The sequence below is a fragment of the Astyanax mexicanus genome, chromosome 15 (genome assembly GCF_023375975.1).
Source record: "Astyanax mexicanus isolate ESR-SI-001 chromosome 15, AstMex3_surface, whole genome shotgun sequence".
Classification (NCBI taxonomy): domain Eukaryota; kingdom Metazoa; phylum Chordata; class Actinopteri; order Characiformes; family Acestrorhamphidae; genus Astyanax; species Astyanax mexicanus.
This window is the reverse complement of record NC_064422.1, coordinates 6,558,809-6,580,928: the sequence shown is the minus strand read 5'-3', so window position 1 is coordinate 6,580,928 and position 22,120 is coordinate 6,558,809. Positions and strand designations below refer to the sequence as shown.

The window sequence follows — 22,120 nt, the reverse complement described above, 5'->3', positions numbered from 1 at the left end:
TTCCAAGTAGTTGCATCCCTGAAATAGCAATCTGCCAAAGCCAGAGCACACCTGGCTCTTAAAGGAAATGGCAAGTGACACACTGATTGGTTTATTCCATGTTACGCACAAAAAAAAGCATACTTTTCCTGTTGTTACGATAGCAAAGACACACTGACATGCCCCCTAAATGAAGCTGCACAGTGCATGGTTAACAGCTCACCTATAGATCACTAAAATAGTGCCCTGATTTTGTTTTTCACGTTTTTGATGGAAAGTGATGGAAAGGTTTGAATGCCCATAGAGTACAGATAGGGGATGCTCTCTGTTGGAACTGAAAGCAGTCTTTGTCCACTTCTGCCCTTTCATTACTCCCCCGCCCCCCCACTCGCCACTCCTGGATCCTAACCTTGCTGAATATTTAATGTTGTCTGTTAAATATTTAATGTCAGAGAAACCTGCTACCTTAGTTAGAGTGCATTCAAGCGTATAAACGTTTAGGCTTTATAATAGTAGCCTTATGATCAGACACTTCAGTTAATGAATGTCTATATTAACGTATTCTTTAGTATTTTTATATCTCGTCTAAAATAATAGAGAATAATAGAGAATAATAGACAATAATTGTGGAGAAGAGTTCCTTTTTAACATAATATAAAGTAGAATGTAGAGTGTACATAGAAAGCTCTTGTTAGTAGACCTGTTGATGTTGTGTCTACTCATAGCAATGAACAAAATATAACCAAAGATCTCCTTGATATCTCTAGAGCAGGGGTGTCCAAACTTGTTTTGTTGGGGGCCAGAAGGAGTCACGGGCCACAGACTCTTTAAAAAAACAAATAATGAAATATACCACTTTAAATAATACTTTTTTCCTGATTATTTCATTTACACACCATTTTACTTGACTTACTATCTTTATCTTTGACAGTGTTGTGTAAACTAAGATTTTTCAAATTGATGTTTAATTTCATGATGTCTCTTAATATTAAACTTTTAGACCGTTTTTCTGCCCTAGAAATGTGTACTCTCTCCGCTTTTAGACTCTTTGGCACGTTTTTCTGCGCTAGAAATGCGCCCGCTCTCCGCTTTTAGACTCTTTGGCACGTTTTTCTGCGCTAGAAATGCGCACCCTCTCTGCTTTTAGACTCTTTATCCCGTTTTTCTGCACTAGAAATGCGCACCCTCTCCGCTTTTAGACCGTTTTTCTGAGCTAGAAATGCGCACCCTCTCCGCTTTTAGACACTTTGGCCCGTTTTTCTGCGCTAGAAATGCGCCCGCTCTCCGCTTTTAGACTCTTTGGCCTGTTTTTCTGCGCTAGAAATGTGCACCCTCTCCGCTTTTAGACTCTTTGGCCTGTTTTTCTGCGCTAGAAATGCGCACCCTCTCCGCTTTTGCACTCTTTGGCCCGATTTTCTGCGCTAAAAATGCGCACCCTCTCCGCTTTTAGACACTTTGGCCCGTTTTCCTGCGCTAGAAATGCGCACTCTCTTCGCTTTTAGACTCGTTGGCTCGTTTCTGACACCTAGCGTTCAAACTTTGAATCTCACATTATAAAAACCTGCTTAACAGCGGGCCGACTTTCATTCTATTCCTAAAATACCTCGTGGGCCGCTCCAAAAAAGGAAACGTGTCGCAAATGGCCCACGGGCCGTAGTTTGGACACCCCTGCTCTATAGTATCTCCTAGACAGCAATGAGAATAGATGGAAAGCAGAAAGAGATGTTAGCATAAATCTCATGTTGCTTAAATGTGTCTCCTGAGATGAATCACATCTTTAGTAATTTTCTCATCTTGAGGTTTAGTACAGATCTCAATAGCAGGGGTGACTCTTTGGTTAGAGCAGTGGACAATTGATGACAAATTGTGTTTTTAATGCCCATATTTGGCAGGGTTGCCACTCTTGGGTTGGAGCACGATAATTGACCAAATACAGGAATCTTAAAGGAGAACTCTGGTGTAAAATTGACTTTTGGTGTAGTAAAACACTGTAAAGAGTACTAATACTAACCTTTGTTGAATAGCCCACCTCTGTTCTCCCACAGCTTTCCCAGATCCAGTAATTATATTCCGTTTGTCCAAACATGCTTTAGAGTGGACAATATGGGGCATATTTTGCCTCTGCAGATAAATCGCTTTTTACATTGTTTTCTAGGCTCAATATAGCTCCACACCTCATTGGTAGAATCTGGAGAGCCCTGACATTTAAAACAAAGTATTAATAACTTTAAAAGTGCACAAGAAGTCTATTAAAAACCAGTCTTTACAACCTGTTACAACTCAATGCAACTCAACCACTGTTTAGCCAAAACCAGGTTTGTCAGTCGTTTTGCTTTTCGCACTACACACTACTCACAAGTCCTTCAGTCATTGAGATCTTCACACTACCTGACTGACCGACGATACAGGGTCACCATTTACACATTTTTTCCCCTGTGGGAAATCACTGACTCACCTGGCTGCGCTCTAGAAACACGTTTATCACAAAAACACCATAGACACGTAAGAACTAGTGATGTCATGCCAGAGAATGTCAAGAGAGGAGATTGAAATATGTACTTATATCCTCAACACAACTATATGAAATGTAGCACCGCAAAATCAGCACCGCAGACATCATGTTTTAAGGTTTTAAACTCCAGTTCTAAACCTTTTAGGCTTTGTCTGTAACTCCAGCATCAGATTACCAACCAATCAGCTCACAGTAGCAGAGATGCGGCGTCTTTAGTGTATAAAACTTCTGAATCTTCTGAATAATCTGCTGATTATTTTTTCGATTAGTTGATTAGTCAATGAATATTTCTGCCATGTCCTCCATCACTAAAAGCGATATGAACAGCTGAACATTTAAAATGAGATTTTAAAGGCATTTAAATGTCTAAATGTTATTTAATTGTGGAAAGTGCTGATTAATTAGTGAGTAAATATGCAATCTGTTGTGTAATTTGTGACACTTTTGGAGACACAGACTAAGTTGTGTGTAACCTGTATAAGTGATCCATTTACCCATCTGTCATTGCGCTTCTGTCCCCAGCACTGGTAATGTGGCACAGCTACAAATTAACGATTAGTTGACACTGAAATTTTGTAGTCGACAAGACAAGTTTAATCGTTGAAGCCTTAGCTCCATCCAGAATTCTATCCAGAAGTGATATAACATGGTCAGAGAAAGTGCTCAGACTCTTCATAAACAGCTCTGGTAAATTCATGGGGTGTGTTTTGGACCTGTAGTTTTCTTTCTACGGGATCCCTCTGGCTGTGGGTAGCCACTGCTCCAGACTCCCAGTTGTCAACTGGGTCAGATACCTAGCATGCCAAATATTTGCTGGGCGTCTGCTACTCGTCGGCCATCAGTCGGCTACAGCTCAAAAACGTCTTTCAGTAGTTCACACTACGTGACTGAGCGAGTTCTACATTGTTTTAGTATGTGAAATTGTGATATTTCTGCAATTTGATTTTTTACAACGCAAGATTTATTTTGTTCAAGACATAAAAAGTTAAAGGTGTTGATTTTTTGCTGGCTTTAGAACAGTTGTGGCTCAGTGGTTAGAGCACTGAGTCATTGACCATAAGGTTGTGGGTTTGATACCCAGGTTTTGTGGTCTGCTGACAGATCTCTCTGCATTTCATATGTGTCTAAAACCAGGTTCTCAGTTTTGACTTCTTATGTCTCATTTTTGGCTAAACTTTTAGGAGAAAAATCTGTGACCAAGTTGATCTCTAAATGAAACCTAAGTGAGAATAGCAAATACATCTCCTGAGACATCAAAAGATCAACATTTGAGCAAAATAATTCTCTTATGGCATATAAAGCTATATGATTTTTCTACTAAGTCTCTCACTAGATGTCACTAAAATACTGTAATCTTGAAGATGATTGAAGTTGGTGGGTCTTATCTGAAGACTATCCGGAATATTTGCTGCACTTTACACCAGGGTTGGTTATCACCATTGAGTTTCAGAATTGATTCGATTCATTTCACAAGGTCCCTATTTAATCTGATTTGATTCAAAATTGATTTATTTATTTAACTATTTTAGTTACAATTTCAGATATAAAAAAGATTTCCAGAGAGTAAATGTTGTAATTATACATGAAACACTCAGTCTATCATTATTAAACATATTAGTGTTTGAATGAAAAAAAAAATCAAATTCAAGTTTTTATAATTATTTACAACACAAAAACAGTGTACATTTAATGTAAAAATACACTTGGCTGTGATTATCATATACATTCACATAACTCCAGCTTTAGAACGTACCTTAAATAAGGCTTTAAATTTATTATAAATGTATCTAGGTTTGGCCCTGTTTTGCTGCATCTGGGCCAGGATTGATGGAAAAATACATTCTCAATTATACAAGCAAGTTCTGCTGTAAGCTAAATCTTAGGAGAACATGGGTCACGCACCAAGACAATGACTGTAAGCACACACAATTTTTTTTAACAACTGTAGCAGTGAATGTTTTGGGATGGCCGGCTCAATATCCCACATCTTGAATGTAGTTAAACGTTGTTTAACTACTCTAGCAGGCTCTAGTAACATTGAATGAGAGAAAAATTTAAACTTGAGGCTATCATTAACTTCTCTAATCCTATGGCATATTTTAAAACTGCTGATCTAGTCCATTTAAGGTGGAAAGCCAGTAAAAAATGCTAAATGTTCGCTAAATGAGAGTGAGACATCATACATTTATTAGCACTGTTTAACTGTATTGTAGACAAGTGCCAATAGACCTTCTCCATACTTCTGTGTTGGTTAATGCAGAAGCATAAATAGCAGCATTACGTGATTTCTGATTGTGTTCTAAATACAGCAATAATTTACACTCACCAGACTTTAACTCCATCAGGATTAAACTGTTTAATTCCAGTTGAAAAGCTCTGCTTATTAACCAGAAAATTAATAAACCAGAGTGAGACTAAACCGGAGTGATCACGTTCAGCCCAGCGCCCTGTTTAATGAAATGATGTTCCGCAAAAATGTGTTATAAATCAATGAGTTTGGATATAAAGTTTTAAGAATCTGTCACTCCTGATACATTTTATCTGTGTCCCAAAAGATTATCTTTAAATACTGTGGTATAATATTTTACCATATTGCCCAGCTCTATCACTGCATGAATATGTACATCAAGGGTGGTGAATTTTATACTGTCCATGTCAATAATCAAAATTTTATCGTATCGACCGAAATTAAGAAATATACTATGATATGAATTTTGGCCAATGGCGTTCTGCACTAAATGTAAATATGCATTATTAAAAAATTATTTTAGCGATCTATCAAAAAACATGCCTTTTGAGGATGCAAGTTGTCATTCTCTTTAAGAGCCAGATGAGCTCTGACTTTGGCACTAGGGTGAAGACTAGCACATGCCTCCTCCGACACACGTAAAGTCAGCCACCGCCTTTTTTGAAGCAGCATTGGCGAGTAGCATCACAGCGCATTTGGAGGAAATCGCAGCGACTTGGCTTCCGATACATCAGCTTGTGCTGATCGACATCATCCTACTCAAAAGTGTGAGTTTGTGTCTCCAAAAGTGCCCAAACAGATTACATTTAATTTAATCATTAATTAATCACTACTTTCCACGTTTAAACAAAATTTCTAGCACAGAAAAACGGGGCAAAGAGTCTAAAAGCAGAGAGAGTGCGTATTTCTAGCGCAGAAAAACGGGGTAAAAGAGTCTAAAAGCGGAGAGAGTACGCATTTCTAGGGCAGAAAAACGGGCCAAAGAGTCTAAAAGCGGAGAGAGTACGCATTTCTAGCGCAGAAAAACGGGGCAAAGAGTCTAAAAGCAGAGAGGCTGCGCATTTCTAGTGCAGAAAAACGGGCCAAAGAGTCTAAAAGCGGAGAGAGTGCGCATTTCTAGCGCAGAAAAATGGCAAAAGAGTCTAAAAGCGGAGAGAGTGCGCATTTCTAGCACAGAAAAACAGGCAAAAGAGTCTAAAAGTTGCCGTAATTAAGGAGTTTAATATTAAATATAGAGATATATAAAGAGACATCATGAAATTAAACATCAATTTGAAAAATCTTAGTTTACACAACACTGTCAAAGATAAAGATAGTAAGTCAAGTAAAATGGTGTGTAAATGAAATAATCAGGAAAAAAGTATTATTTAAAGTGGTATATTTCATTATTTGTTTTATTACAGAGTCTGTGGCCCGTGACTTCAAATATATTTCTCCTTCTGGCCCCCAACAAAAAAAGTTTGGACACCCCTGCTCTAGATGATGTTTAAACATGGAAAGTATTGATTAATTAATGATTAAATTAAATGTAATATGTTGTGTTTGGGCACTTTTGGAGACACAAACTCACACAGTTGAGTGTAAACTGTGTGAGTGAGCCATTTCCCCTTTATCTTCCATTGCTCTTCTGTCCCCAGCACTGTGTGTAATACAGTACTGTTACAAATTAACGATTTAATCGACAATGAAATTTGTACTCGACAAAATTAAATAATCAACATTATTATCGATTATATTGACTAATCGTTGCAGCTCTATGTACCACAGAGATTCCTCCTCCGGATTAAGACCCGGGTTAAATGTCTCCCCAGCCGACTGCTTCAGCAAGATTGGTTTAGTAATAAACTGTCAGTATAAGCAGTGCCATCTCACGAGTAAACAGATCCTAGTGAGTGAAGAAAAGAGGCTGTGTTTGAATACACGATCCTGCCTCTCACTGCCGTCCCGCATATTCCAATTTAGAACTCCCTATATAATCAACAAGCTCCTTGAAAAGCACTTGAGCGTGGAAGGAGTGTTATCTTGCTGGGGCAGATAAAAGGCTGATGGGCCGGCTGTGCCCTGCGCCCCCGCGTGGCCCCGCACCACGCCGCGACGGCCCTCCCTTTACATTAGCATCTCTCGCGCACTCGGCTCTCCTGGACACTTTGATGTGCGCGTGTGTCTTGTAAGTCTCCTCGAGGACGGCAGAGCCCCTTAATTGGCCCTGTTCTCCATGATGAATGGGGGTTGATTCAAATGTGTCTGGAGTGGAGCTGGGATGGAAATGAGGCCTGAAGGACACTGGATACTAGTGTAGTTACTGAGTGCAAAAAAATAAAACCAAAAATGAAGAAAGAATGGAGAATTTCTTTTTAGAATAATTTATTATTTTATAATTTACCTTTTAAAATTTGGTTGATTTTAGTGCAATACCAGTTGACCACTGCAATATACCTGTTGTGCTCATATTGACCTCAAGAGGGAGCCTTTGCACTTTCTTTTAGATGATACTGTACTGATGTACTGATGTACTGAAGGTGCCCACTAAATCAGTGGCTGTGTCCCATTTACCTTCTACACATTAATATTATAAGTTATATATTATTTACTAATCTTAAATATGAGGTTTTGGCAGTTTAGTACGTAATATTTAGCCAGCTGTTGTTTTTTTTTGAGTATTTATTTTTTGTTAATTTCTTATGATTATTTTACTCATTTTTCCTTTAAGTATGATGAGAAAAATGCTTTTACTGAAATAAATAAATTAAAAAAAAGTTTTTTAGGTCCGTGAGTAGCTCCTCTCATTCCGTTTTGTATTGCATTGTGAGATAATAGTGTCGTTAATTTTCACACTCAAAAAAACGATCAGTTCTGGTATGTACAGTGGACATTTGAGTGTACTCAACTTGTCTGTACTTAATTTTATCTATACTACAGAATGCATACTCAAACACTAGTTAGTAGTAATAAATACACAATTGGGATGCACTCAGTGTGTTAGAGCATTTTCAGAGAGGTGTCAAGTAATGAAGTACAAACTGTTTTAAATGTTGGTTATCTATACTTCACTGGAGAAACTATTTTTCAGACAACTTTTACCTTCTTCTTACATTTTAAAAATAGCCTTGTTACTCCTATTTCATTCCGGCTTCTCATCGTTCAATAAAACCCCTATCCAGATAAATCTCTCCATCCAGATAGAGTGAATCTGATTGTGATTGGCTGTAGAGAAGTATAAACATATACCATTCCGACTCTCTATTGGTTAATACTGTGATCCATCACATTAATCATTAATCATTAATCTGAACCAGGATAGTCAAGCAACCAAGATATGTAAAAGACCTTACACCTAATCAATTAGCATCGAAATGTTGCCTGAATCATCACAGACGTGCTTAAACTGCAAGCCAACAGCGTCTGATAATGTGATACGTTGTCTGAAAGAAACCACAAAAGCAAGTCTTTTAGATTCTATTTGCCTATATTAGCCTTATACTTACCTTATACTTATTTCTATTTCTGTATAAATCTGACAAAAAAATCTGACAAAACCAAGTAACCCAAAAATAACAGCGTATTTATTTTAAAGCTCTTGGAAACACATTTTGATATATACAGCTCTGTAAACAAAATAAGAGGCCACTTCAGGGTCTGAAGCCTCAAATCTGATTTAGCTATTTATAGGTATATTTTGAGTAAAATGAACCTTATTGTTTTATTCTATAAACTACAGACAACATTTCTCCCAAATTCCAAATAAAAATATGTCATTTAGGGCATTTGTTTGCAGAAAATGAGAAATGGCTGAAATAACAAAAAGGTACAGAGCTTTCAGACCTCAAACAATGCAAAGAAAACAAGTTCATATTCATAAAGTTATAAGAGTTCAGAAATCAATATTTGGTGGAATAACCTTGGTTTTAAATCACAGTTTTCATGCATTGTGGCATCATGTTCTCCTCCACCAGTCTTACACACTGCTTTTGGATAACTTTATGCCTTTACACTCCTGGTGCAAAAATTCAAGCAGTTCAGTTTAGTTTGATGGCTTGTGATCATCCATCTTCCTCTTGATTATATTCCAGAGGTTTTTAATAAGGTAAAATCTTTGCCAAAAAAAATTTCCAGACCTGCATATTTTTTGTATAATACTAAACTCGGGTGTTATGTGTATAACTTTAAACAGAAAACACAAAGCTGAACTTAAAGAGAGGGCGGAGCTTGGTTACTCTTGTGATTGTTCAGAGTTCTGCTTATGTCAGCTTGGCCCACTTTTAGACCCTCCCTCTCTTCATCCAGATGATAATACAGCAGATACAGCACGATTATTTAGAGTTTTGAAAGATCCTCACAAGAAATGATTGGTACATTTACATGGGGGATTATAGGAGACTTTTAAATTAACACAATTAGAAAGAGAACTCCTCACAGGGTATTTAATCGTTCTTTAATGGAACCACTTAGATTGTGCTTAGGGTTTAGGGTCATTGTCTTGCTGCATGATCCATATTCTCCTGAGATTCAGCTCACAGACATATGTTTTGATATTTCTCTTCAGAATTTGCTGGTTTAATTCAGAACACATTGTTTGATCAGTGATGGCAAGCCATCCTGGGCTGGATGTAGCAAAAAAAAAAAAAAACTACCACCACCATGTTTACAGATGGGATAAGGTTTTTATGATGTAATTCACTATTTGAATTGTTGGAGTCCAAACTGAGTCCAAAGAGAGGCTTTTTTTTTGACACTTACAGTTTTAAAATATTGGATACATATATATAATATAATTCTCAATAAATAAATGGGCAAGTCTAATATTTTGTCTTTCTCTTTGGTTTGATTTGCTTCTCTTTATCTACTTTTATGTGTTTAAATATGATAAAGTCTTATGTCATACTTATGCAGAAATATAGAAAGTTGCAAATACCACTGTAGCTTCAGTACATATGGGAAATTGTATATGTTTGATTTGTAGTTGACCTGTTTCTGTTTATTTTAATTCAGCCATATGGCGGATGATGTAACCGACCTGTAGGTCATACTAGCTCCAGTATGTGACATTTTAATCAACATTGACTGGGAAGCCCTGTGTCCGACCCTACTGATGTACCGCAGTGTATAGGCTGTAGTTATATGTAGCTATATTCGCAATACATTGCCAAGGGTTAAAGATCGGAAGGATGTGACTGGTCTAGTTTCTTGTGCATCTCATCAAACCTACCAAAAAAAAAAAAACGGATCTGCTTGTGGATTCGTAGTCTATAGCCTCCTCATACACAATGATAAAAAGATCTTTTGGAGTTACATGAAAAAAAAGATATACATTGGTAAGTTTAGTAACAAAAAAACAAAAAAAAGTTAAACCAACATGTCTTTTATACTCATTGAAAGTAAAATGAATAATTAATTAATTATGTATATTTAATTGTTTATTATTTAATTAATTAATAACTAGTGGTGTCAATTAATTAAAAAAATGTGATCTGATTTATTACAATAATATTCTGCGATTAATCACACTTCTTCTTAAGATGCAAGTTTTTATTGTGGATATTTAAATGTATAGAAAATAAAGTGTGCAAAAAAATTAAAATTAAATTATATATATATTAGTGGGTTCAATTTAAAATACTAGTATATATTTGTATGTTTGAGGGGAGATAAAACCAATGTGGGGTGCTGGAATGAAGAATGCATGATAAATTGGATAGAAGAATCTTTTTTACTTTTCTGAATTAGAACTTAATTTGCTGAGTAGTAAAGAGCGTTTTCACACCTGTAGTTGGTTTCTATGGTCCGGATCAGTTGATGAGTTTGTTTATTTGGAGCGTTTCTCGCTCTGTTTGGTTTGGTTTTACACAGGCATAAATCTAAACGCACCAATAAACCACCATCAAGTTTAGCTCAGTTTAAAAATACGTAAATTTAATAGCTGGGTCAGATCGGGAAAACTCAAAAATAAGTCTGCAACAAGAAAGAATGATGAACAGAAATGCCTAATAGAAGAGCTAGCAATCTAGATTCAATATCCAGCAAGAGAAAAAAGGAAACAGAGGGGTATTTATACAAGGCAGTCCAGGTGTGAGCAATCAGAAGCTCGGCAAGCCTGAACGCCATAGCTTCATTTAATCAGAAAAGTCAGGGAAGTCCCTGAGTGAGAATGCTGGGAAATGGAGTCTTTGTTGTGAAGTTCAGTGTCCTGAGCAGGCAGACTAACAGTGTCAGGACTTTAAGTCGTTATTTTCAGGTAGCGGAATTTACCATTTTGTATCTTTTCCATAAAATGACTTTTTTTAGCGATTTATTTTTGCCACCCCTGTTGTCAAACAAACAAAAAAAAAATTAACAGATAATATACAGCACCAGTGAAACGTATGAACACTGCTTCTCATTCAGTGTCTTTCTTTATTTCCTAATTTATTTATTTCTACATTGTAGATTAATATTAACGACATAAAAACAATTAAGGGACACATATCATACGGTATTATTTAGCAAACAATCAAAGTCCTCCAAAGTTTAAGGGTTAACTTAATCTAGCACTCATTGCTATATCTTTAGAACTAAGGCTGTATAACTAATCTCTGAAACAATTTTGTCCTTTAAGTTTTAGAGATGTAAAATTGACTGTGGGGAAAGGCAGGTAGCATTCTCTGCTGCAGTGCTGTTAGCCAATCAGAGGCGATATGTTTGCATTTGTGAATATTTATGAGCAAGAGCCGAAATCCTGTCTTTCTTCAGAGACCAGCAGTAATTCAGTGATCTAAAGCAGGACTAAATAGAAACACCTGAGCCCTTTTTATTTTTATTTATTTATTATTTTTTTTACACAAAATGACTCACATGGCATTCATTTATACTAGAGACAACAACTAGACATTTTAAAATGATTTTAAAAATGATGGATTTAGGGTTTTTTTTTTTAGTCTTTTGGTCATCAGGATGAAAATACTCCTAAAATGATGATCCCCCGCATTTACATAATACATAAGACTATGGAAGAGCTATTCTAATCCAGATATCAGTTACTGTATAATGACTTAAGTAGCTGCTGAAGCTCATCCACACTGAGAACTAAAATCAGCAGCGCTGCTTCAGTGCAGACGGCCAGATGTAGCGTTGAATAATTGAGGAGGGACTAATGTGAGAGATTCTGTAGAATACTGTAGCATCACTTATAATCACTCAGTTCATCATCTGTACATGATAACTGCGCCCAATCAGTGAACAGTAAAGAGCAGGTGAACTATTTTCCAACTTATTTTTATTTCTTCATTCCTTTATTCCCTTTTCTCACTGTGCCACTTTGAAGACTGATACACTTTTAGCAGTATAAGAAAATATTGATATTGTATCGTAAAACAATATATACTTATTATTAGTTTACATGATATGATTGGCGTCAGACAGTGGTTCATTTTGTGTTGTGTTTACACCACGTCCACTAGATGGCAATCTTGTGCCCTGTCATTAGATCCGACTGTTCTGATTGGATAAAAAGTACAAAAATATGTATATTACTTAAATAATATGAATATGATAGTGTGCACTTTTATACTGGAACAGTTTTACCTAAAATCTGATTTAAACAATCGCAGTATATAACTTTGCTTACAGTTTTGAAAAATATTGCAATATATTGAATTGTAACTCCTGTATTGTGATACATATTACATCGCCTAGTTCTTGACAATACACAGTCCTACACATTATATGTCCAAATGTTTCTGGGCACCCCATGTAATAAAAATGCATTTAGCTAACTTTAAGGCTAACAACACGTTAAATCTGACATTTGTGAAATTCGATTTGGGTCATTTCAATATGTGGTATTAAAATCTGATACGTATCCGATTTGGGGAAATGCTGCTCAGAATTTATGTGACTTTTATGTCAGACAGAAGTCAAAAAGTCAGAAATAAAGAGAGAAAATGAGCGTGAGTAGACGGCGAAAATGATCAGCAGCAGTGAGGACTTAACAGTGAAAGAAAAACAAGATAACAGATCTCGCCGCATGGTGTCTGTTTGTGATGTGCTTGCAGAAATGGCTTCTTTCTCATCACTCTCCCATACAGCTTCTCCTTCTGCAAAGTGCGCTGTATTGTTAACCGATGCACAGTGACACCATCTGCAGCAAGATGATGCTGCAGCTCTTTGGAGGTGGTCTGTGGATTGTCCTTGACTGTTCTCACCATTCTTCTTCTCTGCCTTTCTGATATTTTTCTTGGCCTGCCACTTCTGGGTTTAACAAGAACTGTCCCTGTGGTCTTCCATTTCCTTACTATGTTCCTCACAGTGGAAACTGACAGGTTAAATCTCTGAGACAACTTTTTGTATCCTTCCCCTGAACAACTATGTTGAACAATCTTTGTTTTTACATCATTTGAGAGTTGTTTTGATGAGTCCATGATGCCATCCTTCAACTTGCAATTGGTCACCTTAAATACCTTTTCTCATGATTGGATACACCTGGCTATGAAGTTCAAAGCTCAATGAGGTTACCAAACCAATTGTGTGCTTCAGTAAGTCAGTAAAAGTAGTTAGGAGTATTCAAATCAATAAAATGATAAGGGTGCCCATACTTTTGCACCGGTCAAATTTCGGTTTAATGCATATTGCACATTTTCTGTCAGTACAATAAACCTCATTTCAATCCTGAAATATTACTGTGTCCATCAGTTATTAGATAAATCAAACTGAAATGGCTGTTGCAAACACCCAAATATTTACAACTAAAAATGATTAAGATTAATAGGGGTGCCCAAACTTTTTCATATGACTGTATGATCAAAAAACTGTTGCTCCACATCCTTATAGTACTTACAAATCCCTCCTCTCTCTACTGGTGCCCCCGACTTCCCCCCTCCTCCCACATGGAGATTATTGGAGCACAGATCCAAATCTAATCAGGAAAAGCTATCTATTGGTCAAAACTAAATTCGATTCTATTTTAGATAAGAAAGCTGTGGATTAACAACACAGAAAAAAAATGTTTAAACCCAAAAATATTATGATTTTTTTTTATAAAGTATAATATGGCTCTTACAGCTTCAGAGCACCAGCAAGCTGAAATTCACTACAGGAAACTCTAAAACTCAGCGTACTAGGCAGCCATGTAGTGTTCCTAATGAATTGGACAAATATGTGGCCACAGATCACATCTGCAACTGTCCAAATGTCCTTATTCTCTATGATAAGCACAGCTGCAGCCAAAACTCATTCATAGCTATTGAGATTTTGACATGGATGAAACTGAAACTTCAAGTGTAGTGAAGCGTGCTTTTCATTTAAACCTCAACTTGTTCAGACTGATGCCAGACATGGGTCACAATAAAAAGATTGTGTGAACAGCCTAAAATAAATATCAGATTTGGTCAGAAAATTAGATTTGGGCCACTTTCACCTGCTGTGTGAACACAATGCCAGACATGAGCTCTCTGGAATGACGGAGCTCAATCCAATACTTTTTTTTTTTTTTTAGATGATCTGGGCTTTGGTATTGAGGTGGGGTTGTGATTACCACACATGCTGACCTCTCTCTAACTTGTCTATTGTCACCGATTGCAAGGAAATCCTATTAAATACAGCAATGTTGGAAATACTAATATTAAACATATATATTATATATATTTAACATATTTAAGGTTTGGTGTGTCTTTGCGAAGTATTGCCACTGTGGGGTTGTAATATTTACCATAGCACGACTAAACTCAATCAAACTGGCATGAAAAACTATAAGAGATTTGAATTCAAACTGAAGAGAAAAAATAAGAAAACAAATGACAGAAAAGTCTCGAATGTCAAAAGTAAAAAATAAATATTTGGCAATCAGCTTTATATGGTAGCTGACATTATTCAACTAACAATGATTAAAAAAAAAGTTTCAATATAGGTAAAAATAAGTGAAAAGACTGAATCATTTGCACAGAATAAAGACATGTAATGCTTTGTTGGTTTGTCTGCTGGAATATTAAAAAATATTCAATTCATATTTTTAAACTGTAGTTTTGCAATCTATTTTTGTTTGAAAAGTAAAACAAGCAAAACATTTTTTTTTTTTACGCCATTTAATTTATGTAATAGTAAAAAAATAATGAAAAACTGCTAAAATTGGTAATTGGTTGTCGTGTCCTGGCCCTGTTTCCTGTCTGTCCTCGTGCTTGTGTTTCCCCCACGTGACCTGTGCCCCTGTGTTCTGTCTTAGTACTTTTCCACCTGTGTCAATTTGTAGCTCCGCCCCCTAGCCCCAGGTGTTTCCACTTCCCGTTTGTATATTTAGCCTCCCTGTGCCACTTTGTCTTCGTCGGTCTTTGCGCCAACTCCTGTCGTTTGTCTCTCTGCGTTTCCTCGTATATATTCCACATTTCCTTGTATTTCTTAGCCCTTGTTCCTTATTCCATGTTTTTCTTGTTTATTTCTCATTTATCCTTGTTTATGTTCCTAGCTGTGTTTAGTTCTTCCTTGTTTAGCCTCCCTGTTTATGTTATCGCTACCCCTATTTGTTTATTGTTATTATCTCGTGTTTGGTTTGGTTTATTTCTTTGTATCTTTGTTTCTCTGTTTATTTATTAATTTATTTATTTAATAAAATCCCCTTACCTGCACTTGCGTCCGCCTCCTCGACTCCCTGCCTGGCCAACCCTGACATTGATATTCAGCCAAAAGTTTAGTTTCTGACCCAAATTTTTTTTGGTGCCCTAATTAAAAAAAAAAAAAAAAAGAATTAAAATATAACTTCTAATTGGATTATTAAAATTAATTTACTGAGGAATGACTACTATTCCTCTGACTGGACATACGAAACATTCTAAACTTAACCTGAAAATTAAACATAGCATCACTGAATACAATCTGTGAATTAATGGCATCAGCACAGTGTTATTAAGTTCTCTTGGGCTGTGTGTGGCTTTACACTGCGTCTGCTGGCTCAGAGAGAGGTTTCTATAGTGTAGTCATTCAGAAAGTTATAAAAAAATATAGAGTTCTTATATACAGTTCTAGCCTTGTAGAACTATTTGTATTGTTTTTTAAAATTACTGCAATTTTTCAATGAAAGGTTATGAATGTCCAGAATGAGCGGATGAGGGCTTCTCCATTCACTTTAATATAAATTGATAAAATACTTTGTCCTACATTAAAGTAAAAAAGCAATTTTAAAAGCTAAAAAAGCTTATTTATTAAAATGCATCAGTATCGATATTGGTTTTGGCAATATTTACACAGTATTTAGTAGTTATCGGATCAACTCTGGTAACTCTCTCAGGTCAGGAGGAAGAAACTTCAGAAAGGACCAATCAGGACTTGAATGGATGACCCATCCTTTTCAGGTCAGAAAATAGCAAAAAAAAAAAAAATAATAATAAACATTTAATTACATTTTTATTAGGATTAATTAGGATTTTATGGAGAATTAAAATAGCAGAATTTAGATTAAAGATTTAGTTTAAATGGTTTCTGTTATATTTATTTTTCAATTATGTAAGGGTATATAAAACCTATATAAAACAGTTTTTTAAAGTTTAATTCAGCTATTTTTTTTTAAATAGCAAGCAGCCTACAAGCAGCATTCATATTAAGCACTGAAAAAAAAATAGCCTCCTTATATTTCAGTTAAGAAAAATCACTGCCACATAAAATAGTTCTTTACAGGTTTCTTACAGAAACACAAGCCTCAAGCAATCTACTGAAATTCCCTCACGCAGCTTCTATATGTAAAGCTGTGCAATATACAGTATATTAAACCATTTTGGAAATCGCCTTTAGACAGTAACAAACCAAATTAATTTGAATTAGCCACACAGCACTAACATGCAGTATTAAAAACTTATGATGTCCACTATTAAAAGTTTCAGTGGTAAGACCAAAAATATTAAATAATGGAGTAGATCTACTTCACTACTGTACTTAAGTACTAAAATACTGTGTCTGTATATACTGGAGTATTATTTTTACTCTACTACTGTACTTAAGTACTAAAATACTGTGTCTGTATATACTGGAGTATTATTTTTACTTAACTACTGTACTTTCGTACTAAAATGCTGTATCTGTGTTTTACTTAAATATTATTTTTTACTTCTACTCCCACTTTTACTTTACTTCACATTAATACTTTTACTCTGATACATTTGTTTTTGTGCTGCATTGTTACTCATTACAATTCTAAAATTTTAGGAATCATTCTAAACCCATATTATTACTAAAGTCAGAGTGGTAGATGTTCTGCACTGTCTTGCACTGGGTTTGATGAAGCTGCTCATCATTGAGTGAATCAAGAGATCAAGCCGATCTTATAAGAAAATCTTGCTGCTCACGTTCTGTCTTTAACTCTGAGAACTGCTTTCTCAGAGTTTTCTGTAATATTTCTGTAATAACTACACTAATAACACAGTACTGTACTTTTACTTTCAGTACTTCACTACTACATTTTACAGTAAACTACTATTCACAATACTTAAGTACTAAATATGTTGAATACTTTAGTGCTTCCACTTAAGTGTGGAGCTTAAAGAACACTTTAGTCTTTGGAGAAGTTTTACTCAAATCTGGATCTCTAGTACTTTAAACATGTTCGCTCTCCACAACATTTTGACATATAATGTATCTTATGTATGAAAGACATTCATTACCGTCAAAAGCTTGGACACACTTCTTCTCTTTCAGTGTGTTTTATTTTTATTTATTTTTTTTAATATATTATTAAACTATATTAAAGCTATACTTTACTTTCTTCTAAGAATCTACATTTAGCTTTGAAGACGTTAGCACACTTCGTATTGTCTCTGTTTTTTATTTAGATTAAAGAAAAACATGATTAAATGTTTTAAAAATAGATATTTGTGTTCTTATACCTTCTTGGTTTTATAATATATTACATAATTTGAATAAAATAATAAAGATAAACCATATTATCATTACTATATTAAATAAGGTTAATATTAAAGCTATACAGGAAAAGATACAGTAAACAAAAAACAGAATGTTTTAGACTTTAGACGTGATAAATGTTTTAAAAGTTGACATTAATTTTAGATACAATATATGTTATGATTTTACAATATATTACATAATATGTATTAATAAAAACGTAATATAAAGAGAAAGCATATTATCATTACTATACTTAATAAAACTCGGGATTTAGAAAGACATTTTAACAGGTGTTTTAGACAGCCAGACCATGAAACCACGCCTGTTTGGGAACAAAGCCACGCCCCCTGCTCTGTTATTGGACTGAGCGTAAACACCTGGCCAATAGGAGGTCGTGAGGGGCGGGGTAGTACGGAATACAGGTGGGAAATAAACCCTAAAACCACCGCGATTGAGCCCGGCAACTTGTTACTCCTCAGCGGGGCGAAGTGCCTCGGCATGCGGGATCCAGCGGCAGCGCTCAGCGGGAACCTCTCCTCTCCGCCCGCGATGTGTGAGCAGCTGTGGAGCTCCCGGGGCCGATTCTGCTCTCTGCGTGTTCACGCTCTCCTCCCCCAGGCGTGTTAGAGCGGGTCCGGCTGCGTGGTTCATCTTTCCAAGCCTTTTTCCCGCGGGTCTCGGTACCGTAAAGTTCAGCGATGGGCACCCTGCGCGACCTCCAGTACGCCCTGCAGGAGAAGATCGAGGAGCTCCGGCAGAGAGACGCGCTGATCGACGAGCTGGAGCTGGAGCTGGACCAGAAGGACGAGCTGATCCAGAAGCTCCAGAACGAGCTGGATAAATACCGCTCCGTGATCCGACCGGCCACTCAACAGGTCCACAAGCCCACCAACGAGCTCCAGGAGCAGCAGAGGACCAAGAGGCAGGCGATCTCCGCCGAGCCCACCGCGCTGGACATCCAGGACCTCAGCCACGTTACACTGCCCTTCTACCCCAAGAGCCCAGAGTAGGTCCCCTTTACTGTGATTTAACACTCTATACAGCCGGATAAATATAAAAAATATATATAATACAGCTCTACAAAATTAAGAGAGCACTTTAGTTTCTGAATCAGTTTCTCTAATTTTGCTATTTATAGGTTTATGTTTGAGTAAAATGAACGTTGTTGTTTATTCTATAAACTATGAACAACATTTCTCCCAAATTCCAAATATAAATATTGTCATGTGAAATAATAACAACAACAAAAAGATGCAGAGCTTCCAGACCTTAAACATAGCAAAGAAAACAAGTTCATATTTATAGTTTAAAGTTTTAAGAGTTCAGAAATCAATATTTGGTGGAGCAACTCTGGTTTTTAATCTCAGTTTTCATGCATCTTGGCATCATGTTCTCCTCCACCAGTCTTACACACTGCTTTTGGATAACTTTATGCCTTTACTCTTGGTGCAAAAATCCAAGCAGTTCAGCTTGGTTTGATGGCTTGTGATCGATCATCCATCTTCCTCTTGATTATATTCCAGAGGTTTTCAATTTTGTAAAATCAAGGAAATCTTATAATTTTTAAGTGCTCAAATAACCTGTTTAAATAATGACTATATGTTGAGATGCTCTCATGATATTATTCCATAATAAAAATGTGAGATGGTATTTAAAAATATCGACTGAGAATCTCAAAATAACAACTTGACATCTCAACATGTCTACTTAGTATTTCAAAATAATAAGATAGCATCTCAAAATCATGACTTAGTGAGTTAGTTTCTGAAATTGCTTTCATAATTTTAAGACAGTAAGTCATCATTTTGAGATCTCCCATACATCTGACCGGTACCAAGCAGGTACAACCCCTGAGTCCTTGATTGAGTTATTTATTATTCAAGCTACTGTATTATTAGATTTATGAAATATGTATGTCACATATGGTATGTTTGAGAGACTGAAGTGAGGACATCAGTACCTGTGATTGGGATTAAAGGGTTATTATTAGTTTTCTGAACTGTAGTAATCCAATAGGGAGACTTTATAAAGATAAAGTCTCATTCTAGGATGAGCACTATAATATATGTATGAGAGCCCTATAAAATATACTAGATTTCTGCAAAGATCTGACCTACAACTTCATCAGATTTGGCGGGCGGACTCGGTGCCCTCAGTGCCCCCATGGTTAAAAAAGCGTCTCTACAGTGCCTCTATAGTGGTGAAAAAGAGACTTCTTTCTGGGGAAAATAGTGATGAAGGGCCCACTAAGGTGCCCTGTCTTGAAATGAATTATGATGATGTGCCCTCTAGTTCAAGAAAAATTGATAATGTGTCTTAATATTAGAGCTGTACGATATGACCTCAAATCAGTATCATGATTAATAGAACATTTGATCACATTTTAATGAATAAAGGACAATTTCAATTAATTGCCCAGCCCTGTTAATAATGCCTTCTATGTATTTATAATTGGAGCAAAAAGCAAAATAAATATTTGGGCAGATATGATCTGTCTTTAGGGCTGCGACTAATGATTATATTGATAATCAATTAATCTGTTGATTATTTTGTCAAATAATATTATAAAATATATTTATTAATAAAACTGATTTAAAACATATGTACTATATTTGACCAGATTTTGTTCAGATGTGTTTTAATTGCGCAAGGAACACACAATCTACCATTATTAAACAAATATATATTGATTATTATTATTATTATTATTATTATTATTATTGTTATTATTATTGTTAATAATAACAATAATAATAACAATAATAATAATAATAATAATATTATTATTATTATTATTGTTATTATTATTATTATTATTACTTAATAACACAACAACAGTAAAATAACACTTAAAATTAAAATTTGTAATTAAAAAGGCTTTGAATTAATTTTCTGGGTGGGTTTCTGGGGATTTGCAACTCACCTTAGACCCAACTAATTAATTATTAAAATAGTTGCCAACTATATTAATAATCGATTTTACTCTATTTAATTGATTCATTATTGCAGCCCTATCTGTCTTTGATATATCAAGGAAAGTTATAACGGGGCTGATTTTTCTTTTGTATAAAGCAAGTGCACATTAGAATATCAATTATGATTTTATCTAAACACATTAATGCATATTTTTTTCTGTATGTTTTCCCCTTTGTTGCTCACAATCACTGTGTTACTTAGACCCTTGGCTACCTTTGACTGGCCTTTGTGTTGAAGGCTATAAGAGCAAGTTACCATTAATTCTGCTGCTGAAAGCGGCTTTACGTTAGCTAAACGCTACAGAGACAACTCATACACTAATACAGAATTACTCCATCATCACTTAAAGGTGATAATTGTTAGAATGTAACTTATGTGAAGAATCTGATATTAACTGAGTAAATCTATTTCAGTTCAGCTTTCAATTAGTATATTTAAATGAGCTTTGTTGGTTGAACAAGTTGTGATTGACTATATTTTACATGAATGAATAGCTTTAAATTAGTATAAAATCAAATAAATACATCCATTTTTACTGAACATAACTTTATTATGTACATATTTGTCAGCGTATGGTTTATTTTCCTTACACGTTGGGAGCATATTCTGTGATAATGTGGCTGTTGTGCATGTGCCATTGCAATAACAATGCTGAAAAAAATGATATATTGTCTTCTATGCCACCTCAGCTAAACAGTGTCTCAAGGGGTGCCTTAACTAGTAGAGATAATGGATGCGGTGCTGTATAGGGTTCTCCTACATGGGGAAAACATGAGTAAGTGTCCAATTAGGTTCCTGCTCCTCTAATGGAGAAGAGCTCCCCCAGTGGATTGAATGTGATGTGATGATGTAAAGGATGGTCATGCATGTGGGAAAAGAGGAAGGAGGGAAAATTACCTAACACAAAGTCTTTTTTCACTGTAAAAAATGAGTGTTTTTTCCTTTATAGGTGCCCTAATGAGAGGATAGTAAAAAGTAAAGTAAATACTCATTCCTATTAACGTCAACTAATTTATCTTCAATTTTATCTTTTCCATCCACTCTATAATGCTCAGATGCTTAGAGTTATTAGTTCATTATAAATTGTGACACTAAAATGGTGTGATATTGCATATATTGCAGAAAGAGTGTTTAATGATTTTGGGAAATATTTTATTCTGTATGCAAAGACAAGATTTATTTTGGCTGCCTCTGTCCAAACATTAACATTAGCCAATAGTAACAAGGCCTTTAGTTGCTTAGAAGTTACCTTGGGTTTCTTTTAGACCTTGCAGACTATAACAAGGTTGGTTGATCACTACTGGGGAGGGTAATACTGGTGTTGGTCACAGTATCAGTATCAGTATTGGACATAAAGAAATGCTATATTTAAGTTTAGTAGTTGCCCTTAACATTGTGTCCACATTTCAGGAGCAGTAAAGCCCCTCTGCTGAAATACAGCATTATACAGGAGTTTTAGTTTAGTTGTTCAGCACTTGGGCTGGAGTAGCATTAGCATTAGCCGCTAACCTCTATTTCCCCGTTCAGAGGTGAGTATTATCACCCTGTAG

The 22,120-nt window shown here is 35.7% G+C and overlaps 1 protein-coding gene across 2 annotated transcripts in view; it reads left to right on the top strand.

Moving 5' to 3' along the window:
• prkg1b (protein kinase cGMP-dependent 1b) overlaps nucleotides 1–22,120 on the top strand; it is a 286,216-nt gene that overhangs the window by 9,613 nt on the left and 254,483 nt on the right. The window contains exon 2 of one of the 2 annotated variants that reach the window (XM_049464766.1): nucleotides 9,080–9,088. In XM_049464766.1, the coding sequence (XP_049320723.1) occupies nucleotides 9,080–9,088 (9 nt within the window). Of the gene's footprint in view, nucleotides 1–9,079; nucleotides 9,089–18,076; nucleotides 18,601–22,120 lie in introns of those variants that run through there. The other variant, XM_022669352.2, reaches the window with a different exon arrangement.